Source organism: Sturnira hondurensis, unplaced genomic scaffold (genome assembly GCF_014824575.4).
Source record: "Sturnira hondurensis isolate 20B ecotype Veracruz unplaced genomic scaffold, ASM1482457v3 Scaffold0022910, whole genome shotgun sequence".
NCBI classification, from domain to species: domain Eukaryota; kingdom Metazoa; phylum Chordata; class Mammalia; order Chiroptera; family Phyllostomidae; genus Sturnira; species Sturnira hondurensis.
This window is the reverse complement of record NW_028095541.1, coordinates 11,859,452-11,872,036: the sequence shown is the minus strand read 5'-3', so window position 1 is coordinate 11,872,036 and position 12,585 is coordinate 11,859,452. Positions and strand designations below refer to the sequence as shown.

At 39.3% G+C, this 12,585-nt stretch overlaps 1 protein-coding gene across 6 annotated transcripts in view; it reads left to right on the top strand.

The window, feature by feature from the left end:
* ZNF438 (zinc finger protein 438) overlaps positions 1 to 12,585 on the top strand; it is a 173,995-nt gene that overhangs the window by 142,643 nt on the left and 18,767 nt on the right. For 5 of the 6 annotated variants that reach the window (XM_037037245.1, XM_037037243.1, XM_037037242.1 and 2 more), the window contains one exon: positions 2,291 to 2,358. In XM_037037245.1, the coding sequence (XP_036893140.1) occupies positions 2,322 to 2,358 (37 nt within the window). In that variant the 5' untranslated portion in view covers positions 2,291 to 2,321. Of the gene's footprint in view, positions 1 to 2,290; positions 2,364 to 12,585 lie in introns of those variants that run through there. The other variant, XM_037037247.1, reaches the window with a different exon arrangement.

The window sequence follows — 12,585 nt, the reverse complement described above, 5'->3', positions numbered from 1 at the left end:
GTAAGATCTAAATTCAATTGTAGGAACCCTGGCTAGACAGCATAACCAAGACAAAGCAATGTCTGCATTAGGTGTCCTCAAACAGGGGTGATTGGAAGACTTCCATGGCCACCTCCATCAGGCTCTCACTTCTCCAGAAACCACCCAACTCTCGTTTTTTAATTAACTCTGTTTAAATATGACATATTAACTAAAATTAAAAACAATTATATGTATGACTTATAAAGCATATTGCATTAAATCTTGCTATGAGTGATAGCATCCATTATTTGCAGTCTTTTTATTTTTGTTTCTTTCTGATCCAGTAGATATATTCTTCTCTTTTGGATCAGTAGGAAGGAATTGACTGGATTGCATTGTAGGTGTATCTCAACTTTTGAAGAGAACACCAAATTATTTCTCAAATTGTGTCATTTTGCATTGCCGCCAGCACGCAGTAGACTCCCACCACCTCCACAGCCCTGTCTACACTTGGTATTGTCTTTTTTTATTCCATGTAAGCCATACTGATAGGTATACAGCAATATCTCTTCGTGGCTTTAATTTACATTTCTTTAATAACTAGTGATGTTAAGCATCTCTTGATGTCATTATTTGCAAGCCATATCTTTTTTGATGAAGTTCTCTTCAGATTTTTTGCCCATTTTTAAAATTGCATTTATTTGTTTTCTTACTGTGTTTTAAGAGTAATCTGGGTATCATTTATTTATTATATTTATTGTGTGCAATTATTTCCTCCCACTCTGTGGCTTGTCTTTTTATTTTCTTAACAGTGTCTTTTGAAGAATGGAAGTTTTTAATTTCAGAGTCCAAATTATTAGTTATTTTATGGATTGTGCTCTAGATGTCCCAAGATATTTTTGCCTGATGTAAGGCCATAAAGTTTCCTTATATAAATTTTATAGTCGTAGGTGTTACATTTAGGTAACACTCTCTCAACCTCCCTCTCCCTTTCTCCCCCTGCCCCCCCACCCCCCCACCCCCCGCCTGTCCTCTTTGCCTTCCTATGGGAGTCCCCGTTAGTGTTTCCCTTCCTGCAGCACAGTCGTAGTTGGTTCATCTCATTTGTCGCCTGTGTCTTAAAGACCAGCTTTTGTGACCTGATGCCCAGTGTTTAAATATTGTCTCGTGTCTTTTGTGTATGTCCTGGTTGTTTCAGGAAGTTGGGAAAATATGGTCTCTCTTACTCAGCCTTGGCTGGAAGTAGAAGTCAGACCTTTTAATTTTGTCTAATCTCCTATTGAACAAACATTTAAAATTTTAAGTAGACAAATTCATCAGTTTCTGCCTTAATAGCTTCTGTCTTTCGTGTCATGCTTAGAAGAAACACTTCTATGAAGGCTCATAAAAATATTTGCCTATATTTTTTCAACTATTTTGTCTTGTTTTTATATTCAAACAATTTATTAATATGTAATGGTATTATAGGCAATTTGGGAAATAGCTAAAATGGAGGGGGAAACATCTGTATTTTCATCACTAAACACAATGCCAATATACATATTAACATATTTCCTGTTGGGAGTGTTTCTCTGCCTTTGTTTTTTTATATAGGTGTAACCCTAGTGTGTACGCCATTTACTATGTTCATCCAGGGCATTATATCATCAACATTTTCATGTTACTACATAAGCTTCATAATCACATTTTAATGACTGAATTATATTTTATCAAATGATTATATTGCAATTATGCCACTTTGACCTGTATCGTTAAACACTGTAGTTATTTCTTCTTAAACAGACAATATGAAACAGTGTTCAGGCAGGGCATTTTCAGGGAAACCTTAACCCCACCTCCTTTCGCACGTCCCTGTCCCCATGAGGCCAGAGATGCAGATACAGTCCTCTCCGTTGGCACTCCCTCCCCCGGCCCATGCCAGTACATTAAAAAAAAAACCTGCCTGTATGCAAATGAGAGTGAAATAAAAACATCAGTTTCTTAATAGTTTCGTGCCAGGGGTGTCCAGCCTTTGGCATCTCTGGGCCACACTCACTGGAAGAAGAGTTGTCTTTGGCTACACATTAAATACACAAACACTGATGAAACCTGATGAGAAAAAAACAGGTTTTAAGTAAATTTACAATTTTGTGTTGGGCCCCTTTCATAGCCATCCTGGGCTACATGCAGCCCACAGGCCACAGGTTGGACACCCCTGGGTCCATTCCTTATTACTCACATAATTATAAGTAGAAAGACTTTTTTAAAAGCTTATACTTTATATTTCCATATGTATTAACTTGGCATCTCAATTATTTTCTAATTATTATTTGTGCTTGATTATTTTTAGGGAAGTTACTGCTTGAGTCAAACATATCACAATGCAGAATTCTTTATCAGTACCACCAAAAGATCAAGGTAAGGTAAGCCATGATGAGGAAAATGGTAATGTGTGTGTTATAAGTGGTGCATGTTATTTAAGTGTATATAAGCTGATACATTTAATGCCACTGTCCTCTAACCACAGGGGACTTATTTCCTGGAACCAAGAAAAAATTTTCATGTACATGAAAGTTTATTTCCTCTGGAAAATTCCTTGAGTTGGTATGGGCCCCTGGATTTAAGGGCATGTCTCCTTTGCTGAGAGCTCTGTGAGAGCAGCACCGTCTCATTGCACACAGAGCTCCCAGGGCTCAGCCCATGAGCTGGTGTAGCAGGTGGCAAATGAAATCACAGAGTGTTGCAGAACAACGTGTATTTCAGTGAGAGAACATACACATCCACATAATCCACACTTATGCATGCGTGCACATACACGCAGCGCCCACGGGGAGGGAGAGAGGGCATGAGAGGGGATTGGCTTACACATTTCTTTGACCTGTTTCTTCCCAAACTCATTTGAAAAGAAACATAAGGAAAAGCTATTTCCCCTCCATATGATTTTTAAAAAGAAAATCATGATTTTACAGGCGCTCCCGAACCTTTCAGAAAAGCAGAAGGTGGAGATACAGTCCTTTCTAAATAAAGAATAATAAACTTTTACCACAATAAAGGGAGAACTCTGACTTTTAGGAGGAATTCAGGTCTTTCCCTTGCCCCTACATGATTGTCTTTGTTGGTGACAATTTGGCATCCTTAATAGAATGTGTAACTTTTAGAGAATGGGGTGAACTTATGATAAAGAGCCCTTACCTGGCGATAACACTCTTTGATTGCCCTAGGAAGGAAAAAGGGTAACGTCATAACTATTCAGAATGTGGTGTCTGGGTTTGAAACCCGGTTCTACCACTGAACTGCATAACCTTAGGTATATCACTTGACCTAAGCTTTCTCATCTATAAATCTATGAAGCGAAGATAAGAAGTCCTACTCCACAGGTTATATGGGGATTAAAGGGGTAAGTATATGTGAATCACGCAGCGTATTGCTAATTGCATAGTAGGCACTTACAAGATGATGGTGACTATTGTTCTTAGTGGTTGTGGCTAATACCTGGGCTGGCTCCTTGTGTGGAGGCTAATGTAATGAGCTGGACATGGCTGTCTCCCACTTGGAATGCCTACTGGTCTTAGAAGGCCATGCATGACCCAAGGAGACCGTGGGAAGTAAACACAGAGCAGACCCGCAGCTTGGTTCTTATCCTGACATTTGGCCAAAGGGGGCATAAGAGTTTTTGAGATTCATACAAGATCCAGCCTCAAACACTAGGGCAAGAAAGGAGATGGGAATGAGAAGGAGTACAGTAAACCCTATCTAGAAATTTAAAAATGTGGATTTCCCGTTAATACTTTCTGGTATATGCATGTATCTTCTGCAGTGCTGGGTGTGGACGTTTGATTCCTAGCTGATCTCACCTTCCTCATCTGAGCAAGTGAGGAGAGGTGTGAGTGCTTAGAAGAAAGAGTATTGGGACCAGTGTCAGGAGAGCTGGGCTGCTGTCCCAGATCGGCCTCCAGCTGGCTATGGAAACTCAGACACGTTATTTTGCCCCTAAGCCTCAGCTTCCCTATTAGTAAAGCCAATAATACTAGACATTTTTTTAAGCTCTGAAATGTTGTGAATCTGTGTGAGTGACTAAACAATGAGCTACTTGGATTCTGACTAATACAGGGAAGAAAAAACAAAAAACATGTCACCACTCACATCTCCTGCCTACTTTGCTTCTCATCAGGGTTGATTTTGTTTAGTTTTTGTGCCTTCCTTTCTGAGCTGTTGCATGTGCTTAGTTACCTCCATTGACTTGGCAAAAATATAAGACACCTTCAAGCCTAGCTAGGATTTTATTAGCTCTAGTGAGTTCTCCATCGCTCACTTCTGAGACAAAGGCCACTGAAACCCCGACTCCAGAATTTGACAGAGAGAGAGAGGGGTATAACAGCTAAAAGAGCTGAATCAGTCAGGTGCCTTCAGTGTTATAGTCATTCTACCTACAACTTTACGTTCTTTGTTTCATTTAATCTTAACGGTATGGTGGGTATAATCTGTGTTTTGAAGGTTCAGGTACTTTGACCAAGATCGCCAGCTGTTACGTGAGTCAGCTAAGGTTTGAACCTGGATCAATCAAAATCTAAACTCGCTGTTTGTCTCTGGTATCACACTGTAAATTTATACGGAACACTGATAACCTACTTTTACATCATTTCCCTTTTTCTTCTCTGGTCAAACATATTCAATATTCAAACACATGTGAATATTTAAAACTAGTTTAAACCAAATAAGGCAGAAATTAGAATTTATATCATGATAAATTATATCAGTAAGGAAAAACAGTGTGGTACATGTGAAGCCTCAGAATTACCCAATTATTCATTAATTTACTCATTTGCCTGTCAGATGCTTTCTCTGTGGCCTGGATTCTATTAATATTTTTAACGAAGAAAAATACCAGATGTTTAAATTATGATTTTGTGTATATTTGTCATGAAATACAATCATTTATGCAACCTGAGAAGTTTGCTGGGAGCATGCCATTTCTTAATTAGATGGCTATCTATAAATTTTGGTACTTTTGAATTTCAGACTTGTAGACATGCACACGTATCATACACCTCGATGTACAGAATTCAGGTAGGACATCAGCAGCAGAAGTGCGAGGCTTAAGAAAATCTAGTGCATCACATACTGCCTCCTAATAAAGTACCATACTGTGGAAGCAGATTCAGCGATCACCAAGGCAGTCCTTCCCAGGAGCTGTGTGAGGTGCTCCGAGGGAGCCAGAGACACGTCAGGCAGAGCCCGCGCTTCTGCAGAACTGAATTCTCTTAGGACAGCAGGCACGTGTGCGATGAACTGGAACAAAGCCTGGCAAATGCTGTATGAGAAGTGAGTGTGACAAACTTTGGGAACCTGGGTGAAGGGAGGACTGATGAAGCCAGAATTGTGAGGCCGGTCAGGAAACAACGGAGAGGAGATGACATTTGCTCAGGGCAGTAACACATGTGTAGAGTTCAAGCAAGTGGAATTTAGGAGTCAAGGCTCATGCCTTTGAAGCTAGGAAAGAACTAGGGGAAACTAATTAGAAATTCTAGTGCCCTTTATTTAAATGTTTTTTTTTAATTTTGAATGAGGACGGTTAACATTATAGTTTCCCTCGAACGGTAATTCGCACTGTGTTAAAAGCTTTCCATTGTAGTTTGGCACCATTGCTGTCCGTACTTGTGGGGAGGTGTTCTGTGTAGACCCTTCAGACCCGTTAGACTTACTTTGTTACACTTGTCTATCCTCTCGAGCATTCAGGATTTGGGGACAAGATTGATGGTTTTCCCATAATTTCTCATTTTCAAATGAGAAGCCAATAGAAATATAAGGGTGAGTATTTTGTGTCGAAAATAGCAAATTGAACAAGTGCTAAACCCTATTTTCGAGGGGAAGTGGGTGTGAAACAACGTGATAAGGCCCACTACTGTTGTTGACACTTCCACTTTAAATTTGTTGAAGGAAAAGACAAAACCACCACAGTGATTGAAAATGCAAATGAATTTATTTATTTGATAGATAAGGAAACAGACAAGTGAGCAACTTGGCCAAATGCTTCTCTGACAGAAACAATTTATGGTTTTTATATGCCAGAGAGAAGTTCACTGTGACTATGGCAGTTAGAGGTTGAAGTTCGCGCCTCGGAGGAAGCAGGATGAATTTTAGTCCCCACACAGTGGTCAAAACAGGTCCCGCGGTTCGCTGGTCAGGACAGAGTCCTCCTGTTCGTCCAGAGGGGCTCCGTTTTACTGGAGTCACTCCAACTCCTAGTCGTGCGCCGGCTTTACCATTCGGTTTTGCCATTTCCTGGGCGAGTCTGCAGCAGGTAGAAAGGTCTCTTACAGGCCTTCTGACGTTTCTCAGCTCTGGCATAACGTGTGTTGTTTAAACGTAGTTTACAAATTGTGAGCACAATTTTTATTCAATGAGAGTAACAAGAGATGGGGGTCAGAAGATAGCCGATGCCTTGAGGCAAGACGCAGTGTTCCTAATGCCCCCCGCACTGTGGAACCAGTGCAGTCAGCTGAGCACTTACCCACCGTCCTCCCCTGCTGACTCTCAGAGCCTGCCCATTGTCGAGCTGTGGAGCCAGGGCCGGGACTGTCCGTCCTGTGAGTTCAGATTTGGATTGGTTTAAAAAAACCCTGATTTTCTGATTCAATAACATGCTTTTAAAATAAGTATGGCAGAGCCTAAAAATATATTCCTGTGTCTTATAGACATGAAAATATATATCTTACATACATAAGCATTTTGGTATTACTGAAGGTAGCATGTGGAACTCAAGTAAGGAACATTTGGAGTAGCTAGTTAATTGATTTCTTTTTAACTTTAGATAAAATGACCTTATTTTATTATTTCTTTAATTTTTTAACCCTCACTCAAGGATTTTTATTGATTTTAGAGAGAGATGAAAGGGTGGGGCTGGGGGGACAGAGAGCCATCAGTCGGTTGCCTCTTGTACATGCCCCGACCAGGGATGGAACCCACAACCTTTTGTTTCGTAGGACGATGCTCCAACCCACACACCCAGCCAGGGCAACCTTACTTATGACTCTTAGTATCATTTGGGTTCTTTATAAACTTCTTGACCAATTTTCTGTCTTTGGCAGGCCTTAAATCACCCTGGCAAGTAGTGGGTTATCAAATACATATTAAATTTTGATGGAAATGCTTTAAACTCTCAAACATTTTTAAATCATATTACTTAAATGATGTGAAAATATTTTAGTCTTTATTTTTTTAATGAAACACCAACCTGGAGTCCTCAGGTCTGTGTGTTTATTTAAGAAACATTTATTGTCTTTGGAGAGGCAAGGAGCGAAGAACAAAGGGAGAAGAAGAAAACCAACTACGTTCTATTCTCTTATAGCTCAGTCCCAGTTAATAAAAGTGGGCGGCCTCTCTAAGCAGAGTTTACATTTTATGAGGTTTTAACCTAAACATGGCTCAGTATCATGTTATCTAACTATACAGCTCACTTTTTCGAGCATGATATTAAAGCTCTGTCTTAAGCTCCTTTCCTGTTTTTTCTTCTCCTGCTGCCCCTTCTCATCCCCGCCTCTCACTCTGGGGCAAAAACAGTGAGAGCTGGACAGTTGAGCTCTGGTCATTCTTCTCCCCTTTTTTGAGGCTTGGTGATCTTGGTTAAATCAGTAAAGCCTCAGTCCCTTCTCCTTTCCAATGGGGATAATAATTCTCACCCTGAAGCAGGCAAATGAGATAAGTAAGACACAGTCAACTCTCCTCATTTGCAGCAGTTACCGGAAACACTGAAGTGGCGAATTTTGAACCGTTGCTCCTAAGACTTAGGTACCTCTGAGCCTCTGCTCACAACACATTTTCATCAGCGATCAATACAGAACTAGTTTTATGTGTGTTTCAGTTTAAAGACACCCCATGTAATTTATATAGCTCATTCCTTTACATTGAAATCACAGACACAGCATTTAACTCATGACTGAACAAAGCTTATCCAGCATGTATTTTCTTCATACAGCATATTACTTAGTCTTCTTACCCTCAGGAACACTGGACAGCGTGGCACATCATTCTTGAGGGCTATTTTAAACAGTGAAGTCACAGAAAGGTAACATATGAAAAAGGTGGCACTAAATGTACCACAAAGGACACTTGTTTACGAGAGCTGCAACAAGGCAGAGCCCCGTCGACCCTGCCAAGACCACACACATCAGGTGACTCAAACTTTTTGCTTGTACATGTCCACAGCCAACCACAAAAATGCCACCAGTGTGGATTTGGGGATTGTAAATAAATTTAGGCAAGCAGGTGAATTTGCAAACACATAATCTGTGAATGAATAATGAGGATCACCTGTGTATAAATGCACCTTGGAAACTCTGTTGACGAGCAGAATAAATTGCAGAATAATTTGGGGCCTAAAAGTTAGTTTGGGTAACATTTTTTAATCCTCACCTGAGGACATGATTTTTCATTCCTTTCCGCAAGAGAGGAAAGGAGAGAGAAACATCAGGGTGAGAGAGAAATAGTGCTTGATTGCTTCCCATACGTGCCCAGACAGGGATTGAACATGCCAGGACCAGGGATCAACCCACAACTGGGGTGTGTGCCCTGACCAGGCATCAAACCCTTCACCTTTTGGTTACAGGATGATGCCCCAACCAAGCCATTTAACTCAGAATAACTACATGCAAAGTTGATTTTTATCTATGTCAAGTTAATAAAGTAATAAATATGTTATTTGAAAGCAACCACAAGTTCTTTGCTCAGTAAAGCTACAGAGACAACTCTTACTGCAAACTCTGGCTCTTCAGCCCTCACATTTAGTGCACAGTAGCAAGGAGAACCACTGTAATTTGATGTTTTGCATTTAGTGGTTAACGTGGCTTTGTGACCTCATTACTGAGGGGGAAACATTCCCCATGTATTACCAAAATATTATGTTTCCAAATATGTGACATTCATATGGAAACGTTTTGATCTTAACTAGTGGTGTAAATGCCGTTCTTGGATTTTTGGTGCCATTTTATGTTGCAGACCAAGTACAAATTGACATTTTTCAAGCTGGTTTTGGTTAACTCCTTAATGTTGGAAATTGGAACTTTCCAATGCAATAACCTCTGCAAAATACCACAATGGGTTATTAGCATGTTATGCTGTTGACAGAAGTACAAATGGAAAACACGCACGTACCCATAGACATTTCCTCGCAAAATGAAAATGACCTGGGTGGCCTAAAAGACCTTATACTGGAAGTTATTTTCCTATTCTGAGATAAAATACTAGAGGTTGGAATAGTCTTACTAGTAAATTCAGGTTATGAGTGTTTTTGTCCTGAGAATAGCCACATTTCCACTGCTTAAAAAGCAAGCTCCTAGTCAGGTGATCAGCTTGGGCATGTGTCAATGTCACTGTGGCCGTTTGGCAACAGAGTCTCTCAGAAACTCCAATTAACCATGTAAACATATTTCATAGCTTCACATCTCACTTTGTCAGACCCCTGCTGCCTTTATATCATTAACATAAATGCAGGTGCAAATAGCTGTTATGTACGTTGATAGAAAGCAGTTGGAGACATTTCACTGTGGGACACAACACTTTCCAATTGTGTACATCTGTTCAAATAATGTATCCAGCCCCAGTGACATGAGCACAGGATGGAAACATCTGCCCCTGAGACAGTTGCCATATAGCAGATGCTTACATCTTTATTTAGGCAGATGGCTGGTGTGATGAGTTGAGCAGGAATAAAAGCAAAGAAGTTTGACAGTGATATTTAGAATGTTATGCTAGCCAAAAATATCGATTAGGCATTTATGTTTGTAAAAGTCTAATACTCCTAGGAAGAGAAATTAATAAACCTAGTGATGCCTTTGATGGGGTAAGCGTATTCTTGTCTTTAAATTAATTGGCACCAAAATCCTAAAACATTTACAGAAATTCTGACATTTAACTTACACTAGCAACAGCAACTAATGATTATTTGGTTTTGATAAAATAATTTTAAATGATTTTGAATGCATGTTAATAATAGTTATCTAAAAAACAATATCAAAAAAAGAAAAACAATTTTACTATACAGAGTGTGTTTAGAAGGTATCCAGCTTTGTACTATGAAGAATAGAGACACTTATTGAAGAAGATACAAGATACAAGAAACATTGTACACAGGCCAATGACTCCTCAGCCCCCTTCAAAGTAGGCACCTTGGGACCTCACACAGTTCTGCCTGTTGCCATCAACTGCCCCATGTATTTTCCTGAATCTCATAAACTGTCTGAAATTTCGTCCTTTTCTAAGGTGATTTTAGTTCTGGGAAAAGCCAGACGTTGCAGGGTGCCAAATCTGGGCTGTAAGGGGGCTGAGTCACCTGGGTGATTTGATGTTTCACCAAAAAACTCTGTATGAGACGTGATGCATTAGCGGCACATTGTCATGATGAAGCTGCCAGTCACCAGCTGTCCATAGCTGTGTCCTTCTGAATCGTCTGAATAGTTTCCTTGGAGGAACGTCCAAGCTTAACACAAAATGTGATGCAGACTCATTGCTCTTCTCACTCAGTCATTTTGAATGCAATGGCCACACAGTACACATGCTCACTCAATGTCATCTGCCACACCCACTGACTAGTACAGTGAAGTCGTCATTGTTCACGAATGCACATTCCAGCCCACTCTCCTTGGCTGCAAGGTTACACTGATGTCGCGCAAACTGTTCTCATTATGTTAACAATGGCTGGACTTTTTTCTGGACAAACCTCAGTGCATACTACCAGGAGAAACTTGTGATAATATTTCTTAAAATTGAGGGGGAAATACAAATGTCCTTGGTTTAAATATAATTTACAACATATTTCATGAATAGAAGTTCAAACTAAGTAAAATATCTGAAGCATTACATATTTATAAGATTTTTTCAAGCATTTAATTATAAAATCTGTATTCTCACTTGTCTCACTGGTGATATTTTCATTATAACTGGCATTTTTACTAGGATACATTAACTTTATTTTCAAAACTCTGTTGTGTGGATCTGCCATATTGTAGTTTGAAAAAAATGTGAGAGAAACAAAAACTCGCCCAAAACAATACATTTCTAGATTTTATTTTCTATTTCATTCACACACACAGCAAAAAAATCATAGAATCTCAAAAAACTTGGGATATTTGATTTCATCTACTTCAAAAGATCTGAAAAAAATTGTTTGTTTTGGACCCCTTTACACTCAAAAATTATTGAGGACCTGAAGGAACAACTGTTTGTGTCAGTTGTGTCTATTGGTATTTACCGTGTTTGGGACCATGAACTGGAAAGCAGGTAGTTATGAGTTCATTTAAGATAATAAATTTATGTTAAGCTTACTGTAGCTTAACACAAATAACATTTTATGTAAATGGCTGTTTTCCAAAACAAAAGGTTAATGAGAGGACTAACATTGATTTTTGCTTTTTTGCAAATATCTTTGAAGTCTGGTTTCCTTGAAAATGGTTGATGTCTTATATCTAGTCCTGCATTCACTATGTTGTGCTATGTCATCCGCCCCCCATGACCTGTCCCACAACCGCCACCCCCACAGCCGCCAGCCTGCTCTCTATGAGACTGTCTCTGTTTTGTTTCTTGGTTCATTTTCTTCATTCAGTTCCACATATGAGTGAGATCTTACGTACTTGTCTTTCTCTGACTGGCTTACTTCCCTTAGCATCATGCTCTCCATTTCCAGCCATGCTGTTACAAGGGTAGGGTTTCCTTCTTTTTTACAGCTGTATAGTATTCTATTGTGTAAATGTACTCAAGCTTTTTATCCACTCTCCTGATGGATATTTGGGCTGCTTCCAAATCTTGTCTATTGCAAATAATACTGCAGTACAGATGGGGTGCATATGTTCTTTCAAATTAGTGCTTCAGGTTTCTTCAGATAAATTCCCAGAAGTGTGATCAGTAGGTCATAACGGCAGTTCCATTTTTAATTTTTGGAGGTAGCTCCATACTGCTTTCCACAGTAGCTGCACCAATCTACATTCCCACCAACAGTGAACGAGGGTTCCCCATTCTCAACATCCTCACCAGCATTTGTTGTTTGTTGATTTATCGATGATAGCCATTCTGACAGGTGGTATCTCATTGTGTTAATAATTTGCATTTCTCTGATGATTAGTGACATCGAGCATCTTTTCATATGGTTTTTGGCCATCTCTAGGTCCTCTTTGGAAAAGAGTCTATTCAGGTTCTTTTCCCATTTTTACTTGGATTATTTGGGGGGTTGGTGTTGTTTTATAAGTTCTTTATAAGTTATGGATGTTAGCCCCTTATCAGATGTATCACTGGCAGATGTGTTCTCCCATTCAGTGGGTTGTCTTTTCATTTTGTCGATGGTTTCCTTTGCAGTGTAAAATTTTTTTTGTTTGATGTAGACCAGTTTGTTTAGTTTTTCTTTTATTTCTCTTGCTTGATGTGATGTCTCAGAAAGAATATTGCTATGAAAAATGTCTGAAATTTTACTGCCTATATTTTCTTCTAGGGTGTTTATGATTTTAAGTTTAAAATTTTAAAGTCTTTAATCCATTTTGAGTTTATTCTTCTGTATGGGGTATGAAGGTGGTCTAGTTTTATTTTTTGCATATATCTGTCCATTTTCCCCAACACCATTTATTGAATAGAGTGTCTTTACCCCATTGTGTGTTTTTGCCT